Below are 18,097 nucleotides of genomic sequence, written 5' to 3' on the forward strand. Positions count from 1 at the left end.
CAAAAGCAAGGAGGCAGGGGGAAAAGAAGGAGTGAGGGAAAAAAGAGGGAGAGAAGGAAGGAGGGGGGAGGAAGGGGAATTGTAGTCATTCTAGAATCTGCTCTCCTCGAGCTGCCCTCTGCCTGATGCCCTTGGGTCTGGAAGGGCCAGATATGCAGGAGCTGAGTGCTCATGAAAGGCTGGAAAGCCCCTGAAAGTCCTTCAGAATTGCTGGAAGAAGACTGTCTCCAGAAGCGTCCCTCCCTGAGAGAGAAAATGAACAGCAGGTATTTCTGGAAGCTTAAGGTCATATGAAATCACTCTGGAAATCCTGCCACTCCTGGGGCCGAGGCAGTTTCAGGGGCCCCTCCCTAGGGCATCATTAAAAGGGCTGAGGCATCCTTGGAGGAGCAGGCAGAAATCACAGGCTCCGCCAGGAGACAAAAGCATTCTGAGGTGTCCTTTGAGGAGCTGGGCGCCATCCTCCTCCAATCCCAGACCTAAAAGCATCAGCTTTGTGGGGGTTGTTTTCATGCTGAGGATGGGGTGGGGCTTGGGAGGCTGCTTGCTAAAAAGCCCCTGCCAGCCTTGCCTCTCTCTCCACCTAAGATTATCTGTTATCTCAAAATAGGAGAGTCCACACCCTGTGAAGCTCAAGATGGTCCTGAGTGGGGCGCTGTGCTTCCGGTGAGTGTCTGAACTTCCGATCTGGTCATGTCCTTTGTGGGGGGTCACTTACATGTAGATCTGTTGTCCAGCCTTTCCAGGGAGGGCTGGGCTATGATTGTCTGGAGCCGGGGCTCTCTTGGTAGGGTGGCAGCAGGAAAGGTATGGCTAAACCTCACTGCCCTTAGAGAAGGCAGTGAATTCTCCAAGACTGTGTCCGGCCCCTTTCTGGGGGTTCCCTGATGAGAGGGAGGGACTCACCCTGTATAGAGCTGAGACCTTGTCCATCCCAATGAGAATGGGAGTTAGGAGGCTCAGGTGTCACCACCCACAAGGATTAATTGATGACGGTTTGGCCACTACCTTCTTGCTGCCCTTTGGGACAAAACAGCAACAGCAGAAGTCTTTCATCAGTCTGTCTGTCCACTGCCATGTGCTGAGCCAGGAGCTCTGCTATGCTCTGGACTTTTGCAACAGTGAATAAGATAAGTCTGCTCTCACTCAATTCAGAATCTAGCATAGCTTTTCCCAAAGTGTGTTCTGTGGAACCCTCAGTCCTATGAGTGGCTTTATTCAGGGGCGTTCCTCAGTCAGTGAAGTGGGGGAAGTACTGCTTTCTAGGTCATAAAACAGGACCATAGCGCAACTCAGCATATTGGTCACTTCGAAGTAGAGATGTGTTTAATTATGTTTAGCCAACGTCGAATCTGTACCCAGCATACTTTTTTTCCATATAGCATTTGGAGGAACCCCCTTTAGAATGCATCTTTCACCTCACAGGAGGTCAGAAAATCAGTTGAGATCGTAGATGTGAAAGAAATTTGAAAAGCAAAAGGAAACAATTTTAAATTTAAAGAAGTTCCTGGAGTTCCCATTGTGCCTCGGGGGTTAAGAATGTGACTAGTATCCATGAGGATGTGGGTTTGATCCCCTTGGCCTCATTCAGTGGGTTGGGGATCTGGTATTGCCGTGCCTGTGGTGTAGGCAGGCAGCTGCAGCTCCAACTGGACCCCTAGCTCAGGAACTTCCATATGCCACAGATGAGGGCCTAAAAAGAAAAAACAGAAAATAAACTCCTCACTTGGTAGGGGCTAACTGGCCAGTAAATGCAGAGGTAAAGGCAGAAGTCAATGAAGGTGCATTTTCATCTGCAAGAGGCCTGAGCAGCATCTAACCCATCTTCTCAGTTTAGCAATGAGTAAACTCAGACCTAGAAAGGGTGATTGTCTCACCTGTTGTGACTCAGCAGTGATGGTGGCATAGTCAGGATGAGAACCCAGGACTTCAAGGCCAAGTTTAGTTTCTTTCCCAATATAACACATGGAAGAGTTTAGTTAGTCCAGAATTAATTGAATAAGGTCAAGAGGCCAATCCCAGAGTAAAATGGGAGGCTATGGGTTGTTCTGTTGGTAGGCATGAACCTGGCAGGGCTGGGAGAGAACTTTCCAGCACAGTAGGAAGAGAGAGTGACAGTGCCTGAAACTGGGGGACTCTCTAGGGCCCAGGCAAGCTGGAGCACACCCACCTCCCGTAACTGTGTGTCCTCCTGGCTGTTGTTTCAGAATGAAGGATGCAGCACTGAAGGTGCTTTATCTGCAAGATAACCAGCTTCTAGCCGGAGGGCTGCAAGCAGGGAAGGTCATTAAAGGTTGGTGACAAAACGTGACCCCAAGTCCCCAGGTCTCTATGAACTCTGAAGGGAGGGAACTGAAGAGGGTCAAAAACATTGGCACAAGTCTACAGACCCTGGGCCTGACATAGTAGATGGGACATCACAAAACCAGGCTCTGAGCAAGGACCAAAAGAAATACCACAGCTTCCAGAGTGGTGCCATGCCCTGGTTCCACTGGAAGCCTCAATGCAGAAGTGGGGGTATTTTCCAAGATGGAGATTTTGTCATTTCCTCATAGGTGGTCTTGGGTCAAACATCCTTTTTCCTGAGAGCCGGTGCTGAGGAATGAACTATGACAGGTTCTTCACACCTTTTAAAAAAAAATTGGAATTATTGTTGATTTACAAGATTCTCCAACATCTTTACCCCTAAGGGGGAGTGGGTCCTCTTGGGCACCCTCTGCTCTCTGAGGGTCCTTGGTTACTCACAGTGCAGGGACCCAGAGCAGCAGGTGGCATCACCTGGCCTCGTGCTAACTCACTCTGCTCCACACAGCGTGATGTACCTTCTCCCTAAAGCAGCATAACCTGCCCGCCTGGAACATCCTTACGGGGTGCTGAGGCCAGGCAGAGACCTCTGTGAGGCTGTGTGTGTGTGTGTGTGTGTGTGTGTGTGTGTGTGTGTGTGTGATGGAGGGATTATACAAAGAGGAATGAGACCCTTTTCTGTTCTCAGGACTCTTACAGGGAATAGAAAGATGTCCCAACAATGCTAATGGGAGGCTCATCAAGACAAAATTAAGAAAAGATGCTGGAGGGTCCAGGGGCATAAAAGAGGAGCTCACCTAGTGGCTCAGCAGTAACGAACCCGGCTGGTATCCATGAGGACTCGGGTTCTATCCCTGGCCTCACTCAGTGGTTTAAGGATCCAGTGTTACTGTGGCTGTGGTGTAGGCTGGCAGTTGCAACTCTGATTAGACCCCTAGCTTGGAAACTTCCATATGCCGAGGATGTGGTCCTAAAAAGACCCCCCCCCAAAAAAAGAGAGGGAGAGAGAGAGAGAGAGAGATGGTAAAATCTCTCTTGGGGCTTGGAGAAGACTGGACAAGGGAGTGGGCATTGTGTGTGGGGGGGAGGTGGTACCATATGCTGTGCCCCTTGATGTCCTCTGGGCCACCCGGCAGGAGACCACCCTTCCCTCCATGACAGTTGCTACAAGGCCCCTGCTCCTGCTCAGCCTGGGCACAGGGTGGGGAGAGTGAGAGAGGGGCGGTCAAAGCTCTGGAGTGTGCTTCCTTCCTCAGGTGAGGAGATCAGCGTTGTCCCCAATCGGTCCCTGGATGCCAAGTTCTCTCCAGTCATCCTGGGCATCCAGGGTGGGAGCCAGTGCCTGTCGTGTGGGACGGGGCAGGAACCAATTCTGAAGCTAGAGGTGGGTCCCCTCAGGGCAGCCTCACCACGTGGCATCATTAAGCCAAGGATGCCCATCCCACGGCAGCACGGGCACCCCTCCCTGGCAGAGTTCTGTGGATGGCAGCTCTGCCTCCCGTGCCCTCGGCCTGCCTCCTGCCCCTCACCTGCCGTGCCCTCTGCTTGTAGTCGGTGAACATCATGGAGCTCTACCATGGAGCCAAGGAGTCCAAGAGCTTCACCTTCTACCGGCGGGACACAGGGCTTACATCCAGCTTCGAGTCGGCCGCCTACCCGGGCTGGTTTCTCTGCACCATGCCCGAGGCAGACCAGCCTCTCCGACTCACCCAGCTCCCAAAGGATGCCAGCTGGGATGACCCCATCACTGACTTCTACTTCCAGCCATGTGACTAGTGCAACGTGCCTCCTGGGCTCCCTGCAGACCAGCTCAGGCCGGGGCGGGAGGCACAGGAAGAGAACCCCATGGTGATGAACCTGCCTCTGCTCCCAGGGCTCCCCCCTTGGATGGGCTGGGCACACAGCCACACTTCCTCCGTCTGTTTCCCAGTTTGGGTAAATCCTTCTGAGATTTGGGGCTTTGTCTATAGTTTCCTTCCCCACTGGGTGGTGCTACTGGTGTCAAATCTTGCAAAACCACCAGAGGTAAACCCTTAAGGGGTCAGGGTCTGGGGAGTGGGAAGAATCCATCATGATTTGGGTTGGTTTACCCAATGGCCCTGAGTCCCACAGGCCAGCCCATCCCCAGTTGATCCTGTTGGGGCTATCAGCCACCCATCAGGTCCCACTGTGCAGGGGAGGGAGAGTGGTCAAAGAGTGAGGGACCCAAGGCCCAGCCCCTCCCCCTTCTCTTTAGCTTGGCTGCCATCATACACCACCTTTTTCACCTCTACCCTCATACTTAGCCAAGGGCATGAGAGGATGGTAGTGTCCAAGGAAGTGGTTCTGGTGCAGAAGATGGAAGGACATGTTTTACCTTTTGAAACTCAAGGTGTCTATTCATGTAGAAAGATGCTCTTGACATATTATTGAGTGAAAAAAAAAATGAGTTACAAAGTAGCATATCTTGCAAATTCCCTTTAATGAAAAAAATACCTGTCTGTATGTTTCCTCATAGAAGCAAAAGTCAGAAAGAGTTTACGTTCATTTTAGTGATGTCAGGGTGGTGGTATCAGAGGTTATTTTTCTTTTTGTTCTTTTTGTTTATCTGTATTTTCTTCTTTAAAAAATAAATTTTAATGGAGTATAGTTGACTTAGAAAGTTGTGTTAGTTTTAGGTGTACAGCAAAGTAAATCAGTTATACATATACATATATCTGTTCTTTTTCAGATTCATTTCCCATATATGATATTATACAGTATTGAGTAGATTACCCTGTGCTATACAGTATGTCTTTGTTACTGATCTATTTTACATATAGTAGTATATATATATTCATCCCAACCCCCCAATTTATCCCTCCCACCGCACATTTCCCCTTTGGTAACCATAAATTTAGTTGCAAAATCTTTGCGTCCATTTGTCTTGTAAGTTATTTTATACCATTTTTGTTAGATTTCACATATTAGTGATTCATAGGGTATTTGTCTTCCTCTGACTTACTTCACTTGGTATGATTTCTAGGTTCATCCATGTTGCTGCAAGTGGCACGAGTTCATTCTTTTTTATGGCTGAGTAATAGTCCATTATATATATGTACCACATCTTCTTTATCCATTCCTCTGTTGACGGACCTTTAGGTTGCTTCCATGCCTTGGCTGTCATAAATAGTGCTGCAAGGAAAATTGGGGTGTGTGGGTCTTTTCAAATTATGGTTTTCTCCAGTATCTGTATTTTCTAATTGTTCTATAGTGAAGATGGATTAATAATAAGAAAAAATAAGTTTGAGGGAAGCAGAGCGAATGTTGTTTCTGGCTCTCCTCATCTTTCTTCCTCCTGAGTGAAATTGGATTGAGCTCCTCTGCTCTGGTTGGTAACAGCAGGAATCAGAAAATGGACCTCAGCCAAGCTGTGCAGGAGTTTGGGATGAGTTAATGTGGCTGGAGTCTCTCAGGAGAGGAAATGACAGATAGAAAAATCCTGTACTTTGATCTGGATTGGTCACGGCCTTCTTAGATTCCCAGGGGTGGGTTCCAGCCTCTAAGGAAGTCTCCTGGGCTGGTTGAATAGTGTTCCCCACAATTCATGTCCTCCAGGGAACCTCAGACTGTGACCTTGTTTGGGGGTAGGGTCTTTGTAGATGCAGTGAATTAAGAGGTTATTGTATGTGAGGGAGGATTAAATCCAATCTGATTCGTATCCTTATAAGAAGAGAGACACCCAAAGAAGAAGGCTACGAAAATATGGGGCCAAGATTGGGGTTACAGTGCCACCAGGCAAGGTATGCCATTGACCCAGAAGCCAAGAGGCAAGAATTCTTGCCCAGAGCCTTGAGAGGGAGTATGGCCTTCTGATTTCCTGAACTGTGAAGTAATACATTTCTGTGTTTTAAGCCACCAAGTTCGTGTGCGGCACTTGGTTAGGGCGGCCTTAAGAAACAAAAGAGCTATGATGATCCCTGCCTCTTGGAATTCACACCCCATGTGTGTCCCTCCCACACTGCACCAGAGTTGTCTCTGCAACCAACAAAACATGGCAGAAATGATATTCTGCCACTTCTGAGATTAGTTCATAAAAGACACGGTGACTCCTGCCTTGGTTTCTCCACACCTTTGTTCACTTTCTCTGGGGGGGAAGCCAGCTGCCTTGTGCCAGCAGCCCTCTAAGGAGGCCCATTGGTGAAAAAAATGAAGCCTCCTGCCACACAAGTGAGCTTGATGGCAGCTTCTCCAGCCCAGGCAGGCCTTCAGGCAATGCATCCCTGAGCAACTGCAGCCTATGAGAAACCCCAAAGCAGAGTCACCCAGCTATGCTGCTCTAGAGTCCAAACCCTCAGAAACTCAGAGAAAATAAGTGTTCTTGCTTTGCCTTGCTAAGTAAGGGTATCACTTGTTACACAGAATAGATAACTGATATACTGGGAAAGAGAAATAAATGTATTTATTTATATGATCACAATTTTCTCTGGGACTTACATTTTCCTTTTCAAAATGAACAGCAGGTCTTTTATTTCCCTGAACATCTGATTTCAAAACTGATCATACCACCTCAGTTGAATGTTCCTGGTTCCTACCAGGTTTAGATCTTTGTTGACTACATTTGCACCCTCAGACGTACATGCCAGGGGCTGTGACTGCAGTGTCCCTATCTAAACCCTGAGGGGGAGAGCAGAAGCCAGAGGAGGGCCCAAATCTGAGACCCAGGTATTTTTTCTGCACCCTGCCCATCAGACCAGCCTGGCTGAGTTGAGATTCCCGGCCATCTGCTCTGACAATTCTTCATGTACACCTCTAAGCCAATTTCTGCTCCTTGGAATAAATTGACTTGGGGTCCACACCCCTCAAATGACCTCAAGGTCAAGGCTGTATCTGTTTGTTTCTAAGCACCTCAAATACCCTTTGGCAAATCATTGGAATCCAGCGCGTGTAGGATGTGGAAATTCTTCCTCCACCCCAGACTATTCTTTCTCCTCCACTCATCTCAACAGACCCACCCCTTGCAGAACAGCTGAAATTCCAGCTCATTCCTGAAGTTTTCTCCAGCCTGCAGTGACCGCTACATCATTTATAGGCCAACAAAAGGATTCAAAAGGGCTTTAGCATGGATGAGCTGACAAACATATTTGAAAAAGGAAGACTGTAAAATACTTCATTTAGGAAAGGGTGGGCTGAAGGACATCATGACTGTTCAAGTGAAAGACGTTTAGTGGTTTTAGGTTCCTTCAGTTTCAATATAAGCCTCCAGGCTAGTCCATATTTACAGAGGTACAGTGCCACATCATGTGGAATTTATCCCTCTTGTAGGCACTGGGGACTAATAGTGCACCCTGAAGAACAGAGAGGGTCCCAAGACAAAATTATAAGACTAAGAAGTTGAGGGTCTTTATCTTGAAGTGGCAATAAACAGAGAGCACTTCCCCCTTTCAGGCACTAAATCCAGCCTAGTAGGAGACTGCAGCATTTGTTCTGTATAATTCCAGGAAGTACACATAGAACGGAGAAGTGGAAATGATGTGACTGCTCCCCCAAATTACAACCATAAGCACCACACATATCACTAGAGATTTTTCAAGAGGTTGTGAGGCCCTTGATTCTGTTGGGCTTGAAACAGAGCCTGATTGATCTGTTTCTCAGGGAAGCTATAGCATGAATTCTTCAATCTGGAGGGAGCCTAGGACACCCTGTCTAGGGCCCTTTCAAGTCTAGGAATTTTTCTTTTTATTCAAGGTGGTTCTTGCTTCTATTGTCTCCAATACTCCCTTGGCTCACAGATTAGAGAGTCTGGTCTTGTTAATTATCTTTTCAAGTGTTTATGACTTAGCTCCCTAGCTGGACGGTAAAGCTACTTAAGAACAGGTACCATGTCTTGTGTGCTTTGTCATACAGCCTTGTAAACGTTCAGTAAAAACCCATTGATTGCCTGGAATAATATTCCACACTTTGACATTTTCCGCTGAGGGGATAAGAGATTGGGAGAGAGATGAAGAATGACCACTGGTCTTAGAGAAGAGAAATCTGGTCCCCTCTCTGCCCATCTCATCTTTTACTCTGAGGACCTCTAGGTATTGGACTGACCTCTCCCACATACCAACCAAATCCTTTATGGAATTTTCCAAATGACCTGCGAGGGTGAATTACAATAAAGAAGATGCTCTCCAGAGAATACTGTGCCCAAGTGTCTCTGCCCCTGTGAGCAGGTAGATGAATGGATGGATGGATAGAAGGACAAATGGATGGGTAGATGGACTTATGGATGGATAGACAGATGGGTAAGTGGATGGATGGGCTGAATTAAGTAACGTCAATTAGAGGCCTGAGTGCTGTTTACCCCTGTCCTGCTCACCCTGTGCCATGTGCCCTCCTAGTCCAGGGCACAGGGCACGTGCTCAGTCCCATGATGAATCTAAGGCCAATGTCCTCTGTCTGCAGTGGGTTTCCTTAGACATTCTATCTCATCAAGCTGATACCAACTAATAGTACCTATTGAAAAACAGACACTTCCTTCTCATCTTTCCAAACAGGGCCATACTCATGATACCATCAGCACCCCATTCTCACATTGCCTTGCTGGCCACAACCTGGCTACAGAAAAAGTCTGTTCTTAAGCCTTTCAGAAAGACCCACTCTTGCCTTTCTGCCTTTCTGCCTTTCTAAGCCTAGGATGGAGCCCCGCAGGGTACCAAAAGGAAGGTGACATGAAGGTGTTTGACCCCAGTGTCATTTATCTGCCTGCCAAAACCACCAATGATGGTATCAGTGACATTATCCCTGAGCAGGGCCCCAGAGCCTGGCTTCTGCTAAGGTTTTATGGGTGACTCTCTCCCCTTTCAACAAACACTCATTAATACGCCCACCTTCTTATTATCCACACTGTGCCAGAGACATTGCAAAATACCTAGGCCCTTCTTCTCTGTCCTGGAGCCAATTATAAAGATTGATACAGGCCTGACCCACCCGAGTCAGGCAATATAAACTCAGTGAGGATGCCCTGGAGAAATCAGTTGGAGGTTCCAGGCACCGGGATCTGCAGGTCAGTGGGGGACAGGCAGTGTTGTCCCTTTCTCTCAATCCTTCTCTCTCTGTCAATATCTCTTTAATTCCTCCTGGAAAGCTCTCTATAGGAAGGTGTTCCCTCCACAGAACACCATGGATTGCTAAATAAGTCTAGGGGCACATAGAAAGAACTTGGGGAGAAGGTACAGGTCAAGACAAGTCAAGATTTTTAACTACTGAGGACCGTAGACTTTAGAAAGTAATTTCAGAAGAAATCATCTAGGCCAGTAGTATTGGTGAAGCTTGGGGTTATTTAGAAATTCCCCGGTGTCTGCTTCGGGAGTCAGTGCTACCTGGGTTCTAGGGTCTCCATCACTCTCTGCTTCAGCAAAGCAGGTGCTTTGTTAAAAAAATTTATTTTAGGGAAGTATGTTACAGTGTTGTGTTAATTCCTGCTGTTCAGCAAAGTGATTCAGTTATACCTACATATACATTCTTTTTCATATTCTTTTCCATGATGGTTTATCACAGGATATTAGATATAGCGCTATCCAGCAGGACCTTGTTGTTGATCCATTCTACACATCATAGTTTGCATCTACTGATCCCAAATTCCCAATCCATCCCTCACCTATCCTCTCCCCCTTGGAAACCATAAGTCTGTTCTCTATGTCAAATCAGGTGCTTTTTCTCCATTTAACTTGCATTTTGATCTGTGTAAAATTTCCTTGTGAAACTTAAAATATTTTTGAAATATATCGACTTTGCCAAGTCTCTCATTCCAATGATAATACATTGGAGGCCTAAGGACAAAAGGGACTTTCCAAGGTGGCAAAACAAATTGGTAGAAGAGCTAGGTCTAGAACCAAACTTGCCTTTCAAATCTGCTGTGAGTGCTTTTATATCCTGCTTGTAAGCATCAATGTATCTTAGTTGGAACAGGTAGAGAGAGCTACAAGCTATGCTTCATGGCTTCAAGAGCTGGTTAACTTTTATAAATGTCTATATGGAAAGCAATAAATAATATAGTGAAATTTAATAGGAGTTCAGCGTATGGTTGCAATGGTAAAGGAAAGATTCATTAAACTCTGAGTCATGGGATCATTGATAGTTTGATCTAGAAAGGATCTTAACCACATACTCTATTTCCATGATTTTATAGATGCTGAAACTGAAGATTAGAGGTTAAATGACATGACCTGCGTGTCTGAGCTATTACTCTGTGTCGATAATTAACTTGGCAGAACTGGATACTCAACCTGTAGATAATTACACCGTGTCCAGTGACCCTAATGCCAAAAGAGCTGAACAGAGAGCATTGAGGAGGGATGCACTTTGAGGTGGGAAAATCAAGATAACTTTGAGTATGCCCACTGAGAAGATAAGAAGTCTCATTGTCTGGGGGTGAGGAGTGGTTTAGGGTCCCCGGGGAAGTGAGATACTCTTAAATAAGTGTGTCATACAGTGGGAAGCCAGTGGGATTCTAGACCTGGTCGGTGACGTGAGGAACACCGTACTTAGACTATGAGTCCGAGTTCCTCACATAGGTTCGGTTGGTTTAAAGGCAGAGAAATCGGGAATACAGGCACGGTTCTATGGCTATGAAGAAAACAAAGCTATATTTTGAAGAAGCCATTTATTGGAACAAGTGGATACAGCTGCCGTAGAGTCAGGAAGAGTAGGAGAAATTATCAACAGTTCCCAGGCCTTGAATCTCACTGTCTAGAGGAAGATTATGGTGATGAGAGAAATGAAACTGGGAGGGGCGGAAGGGCTGGGAGGAGAAGATGGACTTGACCTGAGGTACATTTGGCTGGGCATGATGGCAAGGTATCCAAAGGGCAGAGTGCTGTAGACTGATGGTGGAAGTAAAGTAGGATGTTCATTCTGGGCTTGGGAGGCATTAGAGAAAGACGATCATAGTAGCTGTGAATGGATGGACTGCAGCTCCAAGGGATATGAGAGAGAAGTGCTTAGGGCATTGGCTTATGATTTCCAGCTTTAGGGATTTCCCCTCCCCAACAAAAGGGAGACTCTAAAATAGGCTTGAGAAGGAGAAAATGGAGAGGCGTGAATCAATGTCAAGGATTTCCAGAGCCAGTGGCCAATGATCAGAGGAATTAAAAAAGGGTTTGGATTTGGCTGCATGGAAGTTAATAGTGGTCTTGAAGAGAGCAGACTTGAGGGAGATCATGTGTAGGAGGATGAAGAAGAGGGTAGGGCAAGTGTGATGTACAAATGAACACAAGAAGCCCAGGACTGTTTGGTGGTAGTATTTGATTCAGGACAGGTGAATTGAGGTGGTCTGAGATGGCCAAAGATGGTGTCCAGAGAAGAGAATAGACCAAAGTCCAGTGAAAGGACACTTGGGGACAATAGAGAAGGGAAAGCTTTGGGGATGCGGTGGTGCATTGGGAAGTACCATGGCAGATGCTCAACACCAGGGCTTCAGGCTCTCTGATGGACTAGAGCTGACTTTTCATTCCAACACCATCCTCACTCCATCACAGTCTATCCAGAACCCAGGCAGGGGTTTCTGATTTGGGAGTCTTTAGGAGAGACACTGGGTTTGAGGGCTGGAACAGGACAAGAGGCTTCTGGGGGCCTCAGGGGAATCATGTTGGACTGGACCAGCCCTGAACTCCTACTGGCTTTTTGATCTGACACCGGCTAAAAGTGGGAGTCATCAGCTTGCCTGTCCAGCTTCACACAGGGACGCTCCAGCTAGACCAGGCTACCCACATTTCTTCTGCCACAACAAAAGGAGTACTAATATTTGGCTGAGAGAGAGCACAGCATCAAGTGGGCTTGCATCGGGGTCAAGCTGCTGTTGGCCTATCAGGACTGGGGGGATCAACTAGTTCTTCGCTACTCAAAGTGTGGTCCAGGGACCAGCAACATTAATATCACTTAGTTGCAGAGTCGTTGGTCCCACCCCAGACGTAAGAAATCAGAATCTGTATTTTAACAAGAGCTGCAGGTGATTTATACGTTCATTAAAGAGTGAGAAGAGGGAGTTCCCGTCGTGGCACAGCAGAAATGAATCCAATTAGGAACCAAGAGGTTGTGGTTTGATCCCCGGCCTCACTAAGTGGGTCAGGGATCCAGCATTGCTGTAAGCCATGGTGTAGGTCACAGATGCAGTTTGGATCCCATGTTGCTGTGGCTGAAGTGTAGGCTGGAAGCTGTAGCTCCAATTCGATGCCTAACCTGGGAACCTCCATATGCCTTGGGTGTGGCCCTAAAAAGCAAAAAAAAAAAAAAAAGAAAAGAAAAGAAAGAAAGAAAGAAAAGAAAAGGAGGGGGTTGAGAAGAACCGAGCTGGTGTTATAGTTCCAGAAGTTTGTGACTTTAAGGCCAAGCTGGGGCGTGAGATGGGGAGTGAGACAGGTTTTGAGCCAGGTTCATCCTGAAACTGTGAGGCTGGAGTGCATCTCATCCCAAGCTCAGCCCCTGGAAAGGCTCCTGGATGAACTCTTTGGGGGAACCTATTATCTGGTTTCCCAGAGCTGGCATCAGTGCAGTGTCTGAGTCTATTTCTGTTTTGAAATAAGTTCATTCATTTGTATCATTTTTTAAGATTCTGCATGTAAGTGATATCATGATATTTGTCTTTCACTGTCTGACTTACCTCACCTAGTATGATCATCTCTAGATCCATCCATCCGTGTTGTTGCAAATGTCATGATTTCATTCTTTTTCTTGGCTGAGTAGTATTCCATTGTGTACATGTACCACACTTTTTTTATCCACTCATCCTCTGACAGCTTTTTTCTTCTTCCCTCTCATCAAGGACCCCTGATTGCAGGATGTGCTCCCTCCCCACAGCAAGATACTACATGTAAGTCTCTCTGGAGTTCTCCCTTTCTTAATCAAGGGGTCTGGGATTACAGAGGAAGAAAAGAAAGTTGCATCAGAGGAACGAGGCTCCTTCTCACCCCAGAAAGCTCAAGTGCCCCATAATTAAGCTCCATCATCATCATAATCACAGTAGCTTTCTTTCCTGAGCTTCTACAAGATGCCAGCCATTCTACCGTCTTGCCCCCATCCTGAGAAATCCACAAGGGGAGCATTACTAAGCCCATTTTATAGATCTGGACATTGAGTCTCAAAGAGGTTATAAAATACCTGATGTTACACAGGACTTAGACTCCATGTTCCCCGTGCTGCTTCGACCTCCTTTCTCTATAAGATCAGAGATAACTGTGAATTTCAATGGCAGCATCTTTATACATTAGCCTCTGTGGCCAGTCTGGGCTTCCAACTTTTACTTGCATTTTATCTCATTGGACATTTGTATTTTTAATTAGAGTTTACCACTTTATGGCCTGTGATTTTTGTTGTAAACTATCTCAAGCCCTTCGAGGAATGAGTTAAGGTATAAAAAAAAATAAGATAGGATTGAGCCTAGGATGTATTTCCTCAGCTTTTCCATAGGCCTGTCCTATCCTAGACATGGGGACTGGTCAGGGCCACTGGGGAAGTTACAACGTGGCTGGGAGGCAAAACGCATGTGCATGAAGTGTGCAAATGACAAACAGATGTCAGCTCTCTGGGGTATTGAGCCTGGGTTCTGGTGTCTGAACAGACTGTTGCTGGCAGGTGAGCTATATATCCAGAGTTCCCGGGTATCCAGGTTGGAGGGAGAATGCTACCTGGCAAACCCAGGCTCTTTTCAGATCTTCATTTTTATTGTATGCGTGAACCTGCTTTAAAACACATGCAGTCATTAGCTAAGGGTATTATCATTAGTTGTTATTATTGAGGGAGAAGAATCTCCTGGAGGTGGACGTAATGGTCCAGAGTTTCTGCCCTTGAAGGTGAGGAGGGCTCCCCAGGCCATCTTTGAGACCAGCCAGCCAAGGGCTAACCCAGGGGTGTGGCTTTGACTTTGCACAGACTCACCACGGTTCTTTCCTGGCTTCCCCAGCTGATGGTTTGAACCACAGCCAACGTTGGGGCCTGCCATCAGGCCCTGCTCCAGCTCTCTGCTGACTATCTTTAGTTGGCACCCACAAGGAGCCCCTCCCCCCACTCCTTACACACTTGCACTGTTGCTGGAGCAGCATGGCCAGGCTGGCACACTTACTGTCATATAGGATTTTTTTCTCTAATTTGTGAATTTTCTTCTATAAAAAATCCAAAATATCTGAAATCAAAATCATACTTTATTATACATTCAATAAATCCTTATTGAATGAGAATAAACATCTATGGAGAATTGGGTGGGAATAAGAATATTATACATTCAATGAATCCTTATTGAATGAGGATAAACATCTATGGAGAATCAGGCGGGAATAAGGAGGATTCATTGAATGAGAATAAACATCTATGGAGAATCAGGTGGGCCAAGAAAATCTGGCATAAGCCTCACCGTATCCCAGAGACATTGGGAACTGTGTCAGGAACTTTCTGAGGAGGGCCGTGGAAAAGGGCTGGCAGGTCAGGAAAACTCATCCCTCAGTAAGAAGACACAGGCTCACATCCCATCCCCAGGGCCCCACAGGGACCAAGCCTGGGGAAAAGAAAGATGCAATATCTGGAGTTCCCACTGTGGCTCAGTGGGTTAGGCACCCAACTAGTATCCATGAGGATGCGGGTTTGATCCCTGGCCTTGCTTGGTGGGCTAAGGATCCAGGTTGCTGTGAGCTGTGGTGTAGGTCACAGGCACAGCTTGTATTCCCTGTTGTTATGGCTGTAGTGTAGACTGACAGCTGTAGCTCTGACTCAATCCCTAGCCTGGGAACCTTTATATGAAAAGAAAAAAGAAAGAAAGGAAGGAAGAAATAAAGAAAATAAGAAAGAAAGAAAGAATAAAAGAAAAAAATGTGCAGTCTCTCAAAAAATCTCGAGCCCTGTACTTGGTGTGGGCATTCAGAGCACGGGGCGAAAGGGTGGGGGCTCAGTGGCACCGGAAGGGGGCGGAGTATTAGCACTGCTATCCTGTTCCAGAATTAAGGATGTGGATCAGAAGGCTCTGTACATGCGAGACGGCCAGCTACTGGTGGGAGATCCTGATGCAGACAACTGCTGTGCAGGTGAGCATCCGGGGCCTCGACACTTTGGGCCTCACCCAGCTCCATCTACCTCACTGTTGCAGGAGGAGAGGCAGGGAGCCGCTGAAGACCTCTCCTAGTGCAGAGCCAGCACCCCTTCAACAGCCCCGGCTCACCCTGCAGCTCCATGCAGGGCCCAGGCTAGCTGTGCCCTGGCCTGGTCCATTCCTGCCTGAACCTCAGCTTGTTCAAGAACTTTCGGTCTGGGGGAGTGTCCATCATGGCTCAGCAGTAACATGAAGACCAGCTAGTATCCATGAGGATGCAGGTTGGATCCCTGGCTCCGCTCAGTGGGTTAAGGATCCTGCATTGACACAAGCTGCAGCGTGGGTTACAAATGCAGCTCCAGTGTGGCATTGCAATGCCTGTGGTGCAGTCCAGCAGCTGCAGTTCCTATTCAACCCCAAACCTGGGAACTTCCATATGCCACAAGTGTGACCTTTTTTAAGAAAGAAAAAAAAAATAAAAGCTTGTTTCCTGGGGTCCCCTCACCTCCTGGCTCTCTTCTCTCCTCCCTCCCAGAGAAGATCTGCATTCTCCCCAACCGAGACCTGGACAGCAGAGGCCTGGACCGCACCAAGGTCCCCATCTTCCTGGGGATCCAGGGGGGCAGCCGTTGCCTGGCATGTGTGGAGACTGGAGAGGGACCTCTCCTGGAGCTGGAGGTGAGAGGCCACACCCCATTCTGGTGCCCCGGCATACCTGGCCTGGCCTGGCCTCTGAGGTGCTCCGGAGTCTCTGTACTCAGCTGCGGATTCTGGCCAGGTCCACCGGCCCCTCCCGTTCAGGTTTCCACCATCTCCCCCTGCACTCAGCGCCCAGGGCCTTACCTCCAGAACAAGCAGAGGGTACTTCACTGGGGAAAGACTTGCCCCGTCAGGTCTCTCTAGGGCTGACACTCAAAACAGCAGCCCCGCCCACAGCCTCTGCCTTGCCCCCACAGGATGTAAACATTGAGGACCTGTACAAGGGCGGCGGACAGGCCACTCGCTTCACCTTCTTCCAGAGAAGCTCCGGCCCCGCCTTCAGGCTGGAGGCTGCCGCCTGCCCAGGCTGGTTTCTCTGCCGCTCCTCTGAGCCCCCGCAGCCAGTCCAGCTCATCGAAGAGAGTGAGCCATCGGCCTGCACTGAATTCTACTTTGAACAGAGTCGGTAGGGAGGCAGGAGGCCGAGGTCCAGCCTGGAGCCCCCAGACTGAGCTCAAACTTTGTAGGCAATGGTCCCACATCCTGATCCCTGAACCTGTGAATATGCTATCTTACCTTGTGACCATGATTATGTGGAGGCTAGTGCATCCTGGACTATCCCGTAGGGCCCATCACAAGGGCCCTCCAGTGAGGGAGGGAGGAGGGTGAGAGCCCAAGAGAGATGGGAAGATGTGATGCTGTTCACTTTGAAGATGGAGGAAGGGGTGATGAGCCAAGGTGGTTCCTAGAAGCTGGGAAAGGCAAGGGAAAGGATATGCTTCCAGAAGAAACATGGTGTAGGTTGTGACAACTTGATTTCAGTCCAATGAAACCCATTTCAGATGCCTGACCTCCAGAACTGTACAATAATAAATGTGTGCTGTTTGAAGCCATTAAGTGTGTGTGAATTTGTTACAGCAGCAATAGGTAACTAATATAAGACTTTAGTTGGCCCCAGTGTGGAGTGGGGTTTTCGTTTGTTTGGTTTTAGAGGTGCACCTGTGGCTTATGGAACTTCCCCAGACAGGGGTCAAATTGGAGATGTATCTGCCAGCTCATGGGGGATCTGAGCCAAGTCTGGGACCTACATCACATTTGGGGAAATGCCGGATCCTTAACCCACTGAGCGAGGCCAGGGATCGAGCCCTCATCCTCATGGATACTAGTCAGATTCTTAATCTGCTGAGCCAGCACGGCAACTCCCCCTGTGTGCAGTGTTTAATACAAGGGGCTTGGGTAAACTGGTGAGTTCTTCTTGGAAGCCTAGATAAGGCTTCTTCCCCGGTCCCTCTGCTCCAGATAGTCTAGAAATAACTAAGACACTCCAGTCAGAACCCAGCTCTCTTCCTCTGTCATGGACAATGCCTCGGGCTGCTTCCAATTTCAGTTTTGGTTCGGGTCATGATTTTTCAGTCAGGTACTTCCCAGTGAATCAGTCATCCAACTGAGTGGCTGGTACCACCAGTACCATTAGTTGTCTGCTATCGTTGCTATGTGAGGAGCAAGGCAGGGCAGTGATGGAGAGGCAGTGAGTGTCCTGAGGCTGTTTCTGTGGAACTGATGAATTAAGTTGACTGGTTACAGCTGGGATAATAGGGCCAGCGGTTGACTGAGAGTTCAAACTGACTCTCATCCTCAGAGCCCAGATCCCTCTGCACTTCATAGAGGATCAATCTATGGCTCCAGCTAGAGCAGAGAGCCCATGGTTCTCTTCCTCTTGTACACACAGCATCTGTCCAACATGTTCTGTGGTCCAGGACAGTGAAGAGCAGTGTGTCTTCTCTTTCAGAACGACCCTGTAAGGCAAGTACCCTAACACAAGTTTGATAGGGAAAGAGACTAGACTGAAAGAAGTGACATACCTAACAAACTGAAGGGCACACAGATGTACATCTGGCCCATTCGACACCCAACGTCATTTCACAATTTGATATTCCACTCTTATTCTAGGGGCAACATAAACAAGCTTCCTTCAGTGGATAATTTTTTTTTTTCTTTTTAGGGCCATACCCTCAGTATATGGAGGTTCCCAGGCTAGGGGTCCAACAGGAGCTGCAGCTGCCAGCCCACACCACA

General features: G+C 47.7%; 2 protein-coding genes across 3 annotated transcripts; both read left to right on the top strand.

The window, feature by feature from the left end:
- The first annotated feature begins 613 nt into the window (after nt 1-613).
- IL1F10 (interleukin 1 family member 10) lies at nt 614-16,914 on the top strand. 2 transcript variants are annotated; one of them, XM_047766158.1, is made up of 5 exons: nt 614-666; nt 13,070-13,117; nt 15,232-15,317; nt 15,858-16,000; nt 16,279-16,914. In XM_047766158.1, the coding sequence occupies exons 1-5, from the start codon at nt 638-640 to the stop codon at nt 16,489-16,491; spliced, it is 519 nt and encodes a 172-aa protein (XP_047622114.1). In that variant the 5' UTR covers nt 614-637; the 3' UTR covers nt 16,492-16,914. The 2 variants fall into 2 exon arrangements, with proteins under 2 accessions (XP_047622114.1, XP_047622115.1); XM_047766159.1 differs by lacking the exon at nt 614-666 and adding an exon at nt 2,250-2,293.
- Nucleotides 617-4,905, top strand: IL36RN (interleukin 36 receptor antagonist). The gene is made up of 4 exons (XM_047766160.1): nt 617-666; nt 2,208-2,293; nt 3,561-3,688; nt 3,856-4,905. The coding sequence occupies exons 1-4, from the start codon at nt 638-640 to the stop codon at nt 4,078-4,080; spliced, it is 468 nt and encodes a 155-aa protein (XP_047622116.1). The 5' UTR covers nt 617-637; the 3' UTR covers nt 4,081-4,905.
- Nucleotides 16,915-18,097: the final 1,183 nt, after the last annotated feature.

This window comes from Phacochoerus africanus, unplaced genomic scaffold, assembly GCF_016906955.1.
Source record: "Phacochoerus africanus isolate WHEZ1 unplaced genomic scaffold, ROS_Pafr_v1 Scaffold_5, whole genome shotgun sequence".
Lineage (NCBI taxonomy): Eukaryota > Metazoa > Chordata > Mammalia > Artiodactyla > Suidae > Phacochoerus > Phacochoerus africanus.

Bases quoted from the DNA above. Each gene is read 5' to 3' on its own strand.
- IL1F10 (XM_047766158.1), top strand. From the start codon at position 638: ATGGTCCTGAGTGGGGCGCTGTGCTTCCG. The intron at 667-13,069 runs GTGAGTGTCTGA...CCTCTCATCAAG, and splicing joins AGTGGGGCGCTGTGCTTCCG to GACCCCTGATTGCAGGATGT. The intron at 15,318-15,857 runs GTGAGCATCCGG...CCTCCCTCCCAG, and splicing joins TGCAGACAACTGCTGTGCAG to AGAAGATCTGCATTCTCCCC.
- IL36RN (XM_047766160.1), top strand. From the start codon at position 638: ATGGTCCTGAGTGGGGCGCTGTGCTTCCG. The intron at 667-2,207 runs GTGAGTGTCTGA...CTGTTGTTTCAG, and splicing joins AGTGGGGCGCTGTGCTTCCG to AATGAAGGATGCAGCACTGA. The intron at 3,689-3,855 runs GTGGGTCCCCTC...CTCTGCTTGTAG, and splicing joins AACCAATTCTGAAGCTAGAG to TCGGTGAACATCATGGAGCT.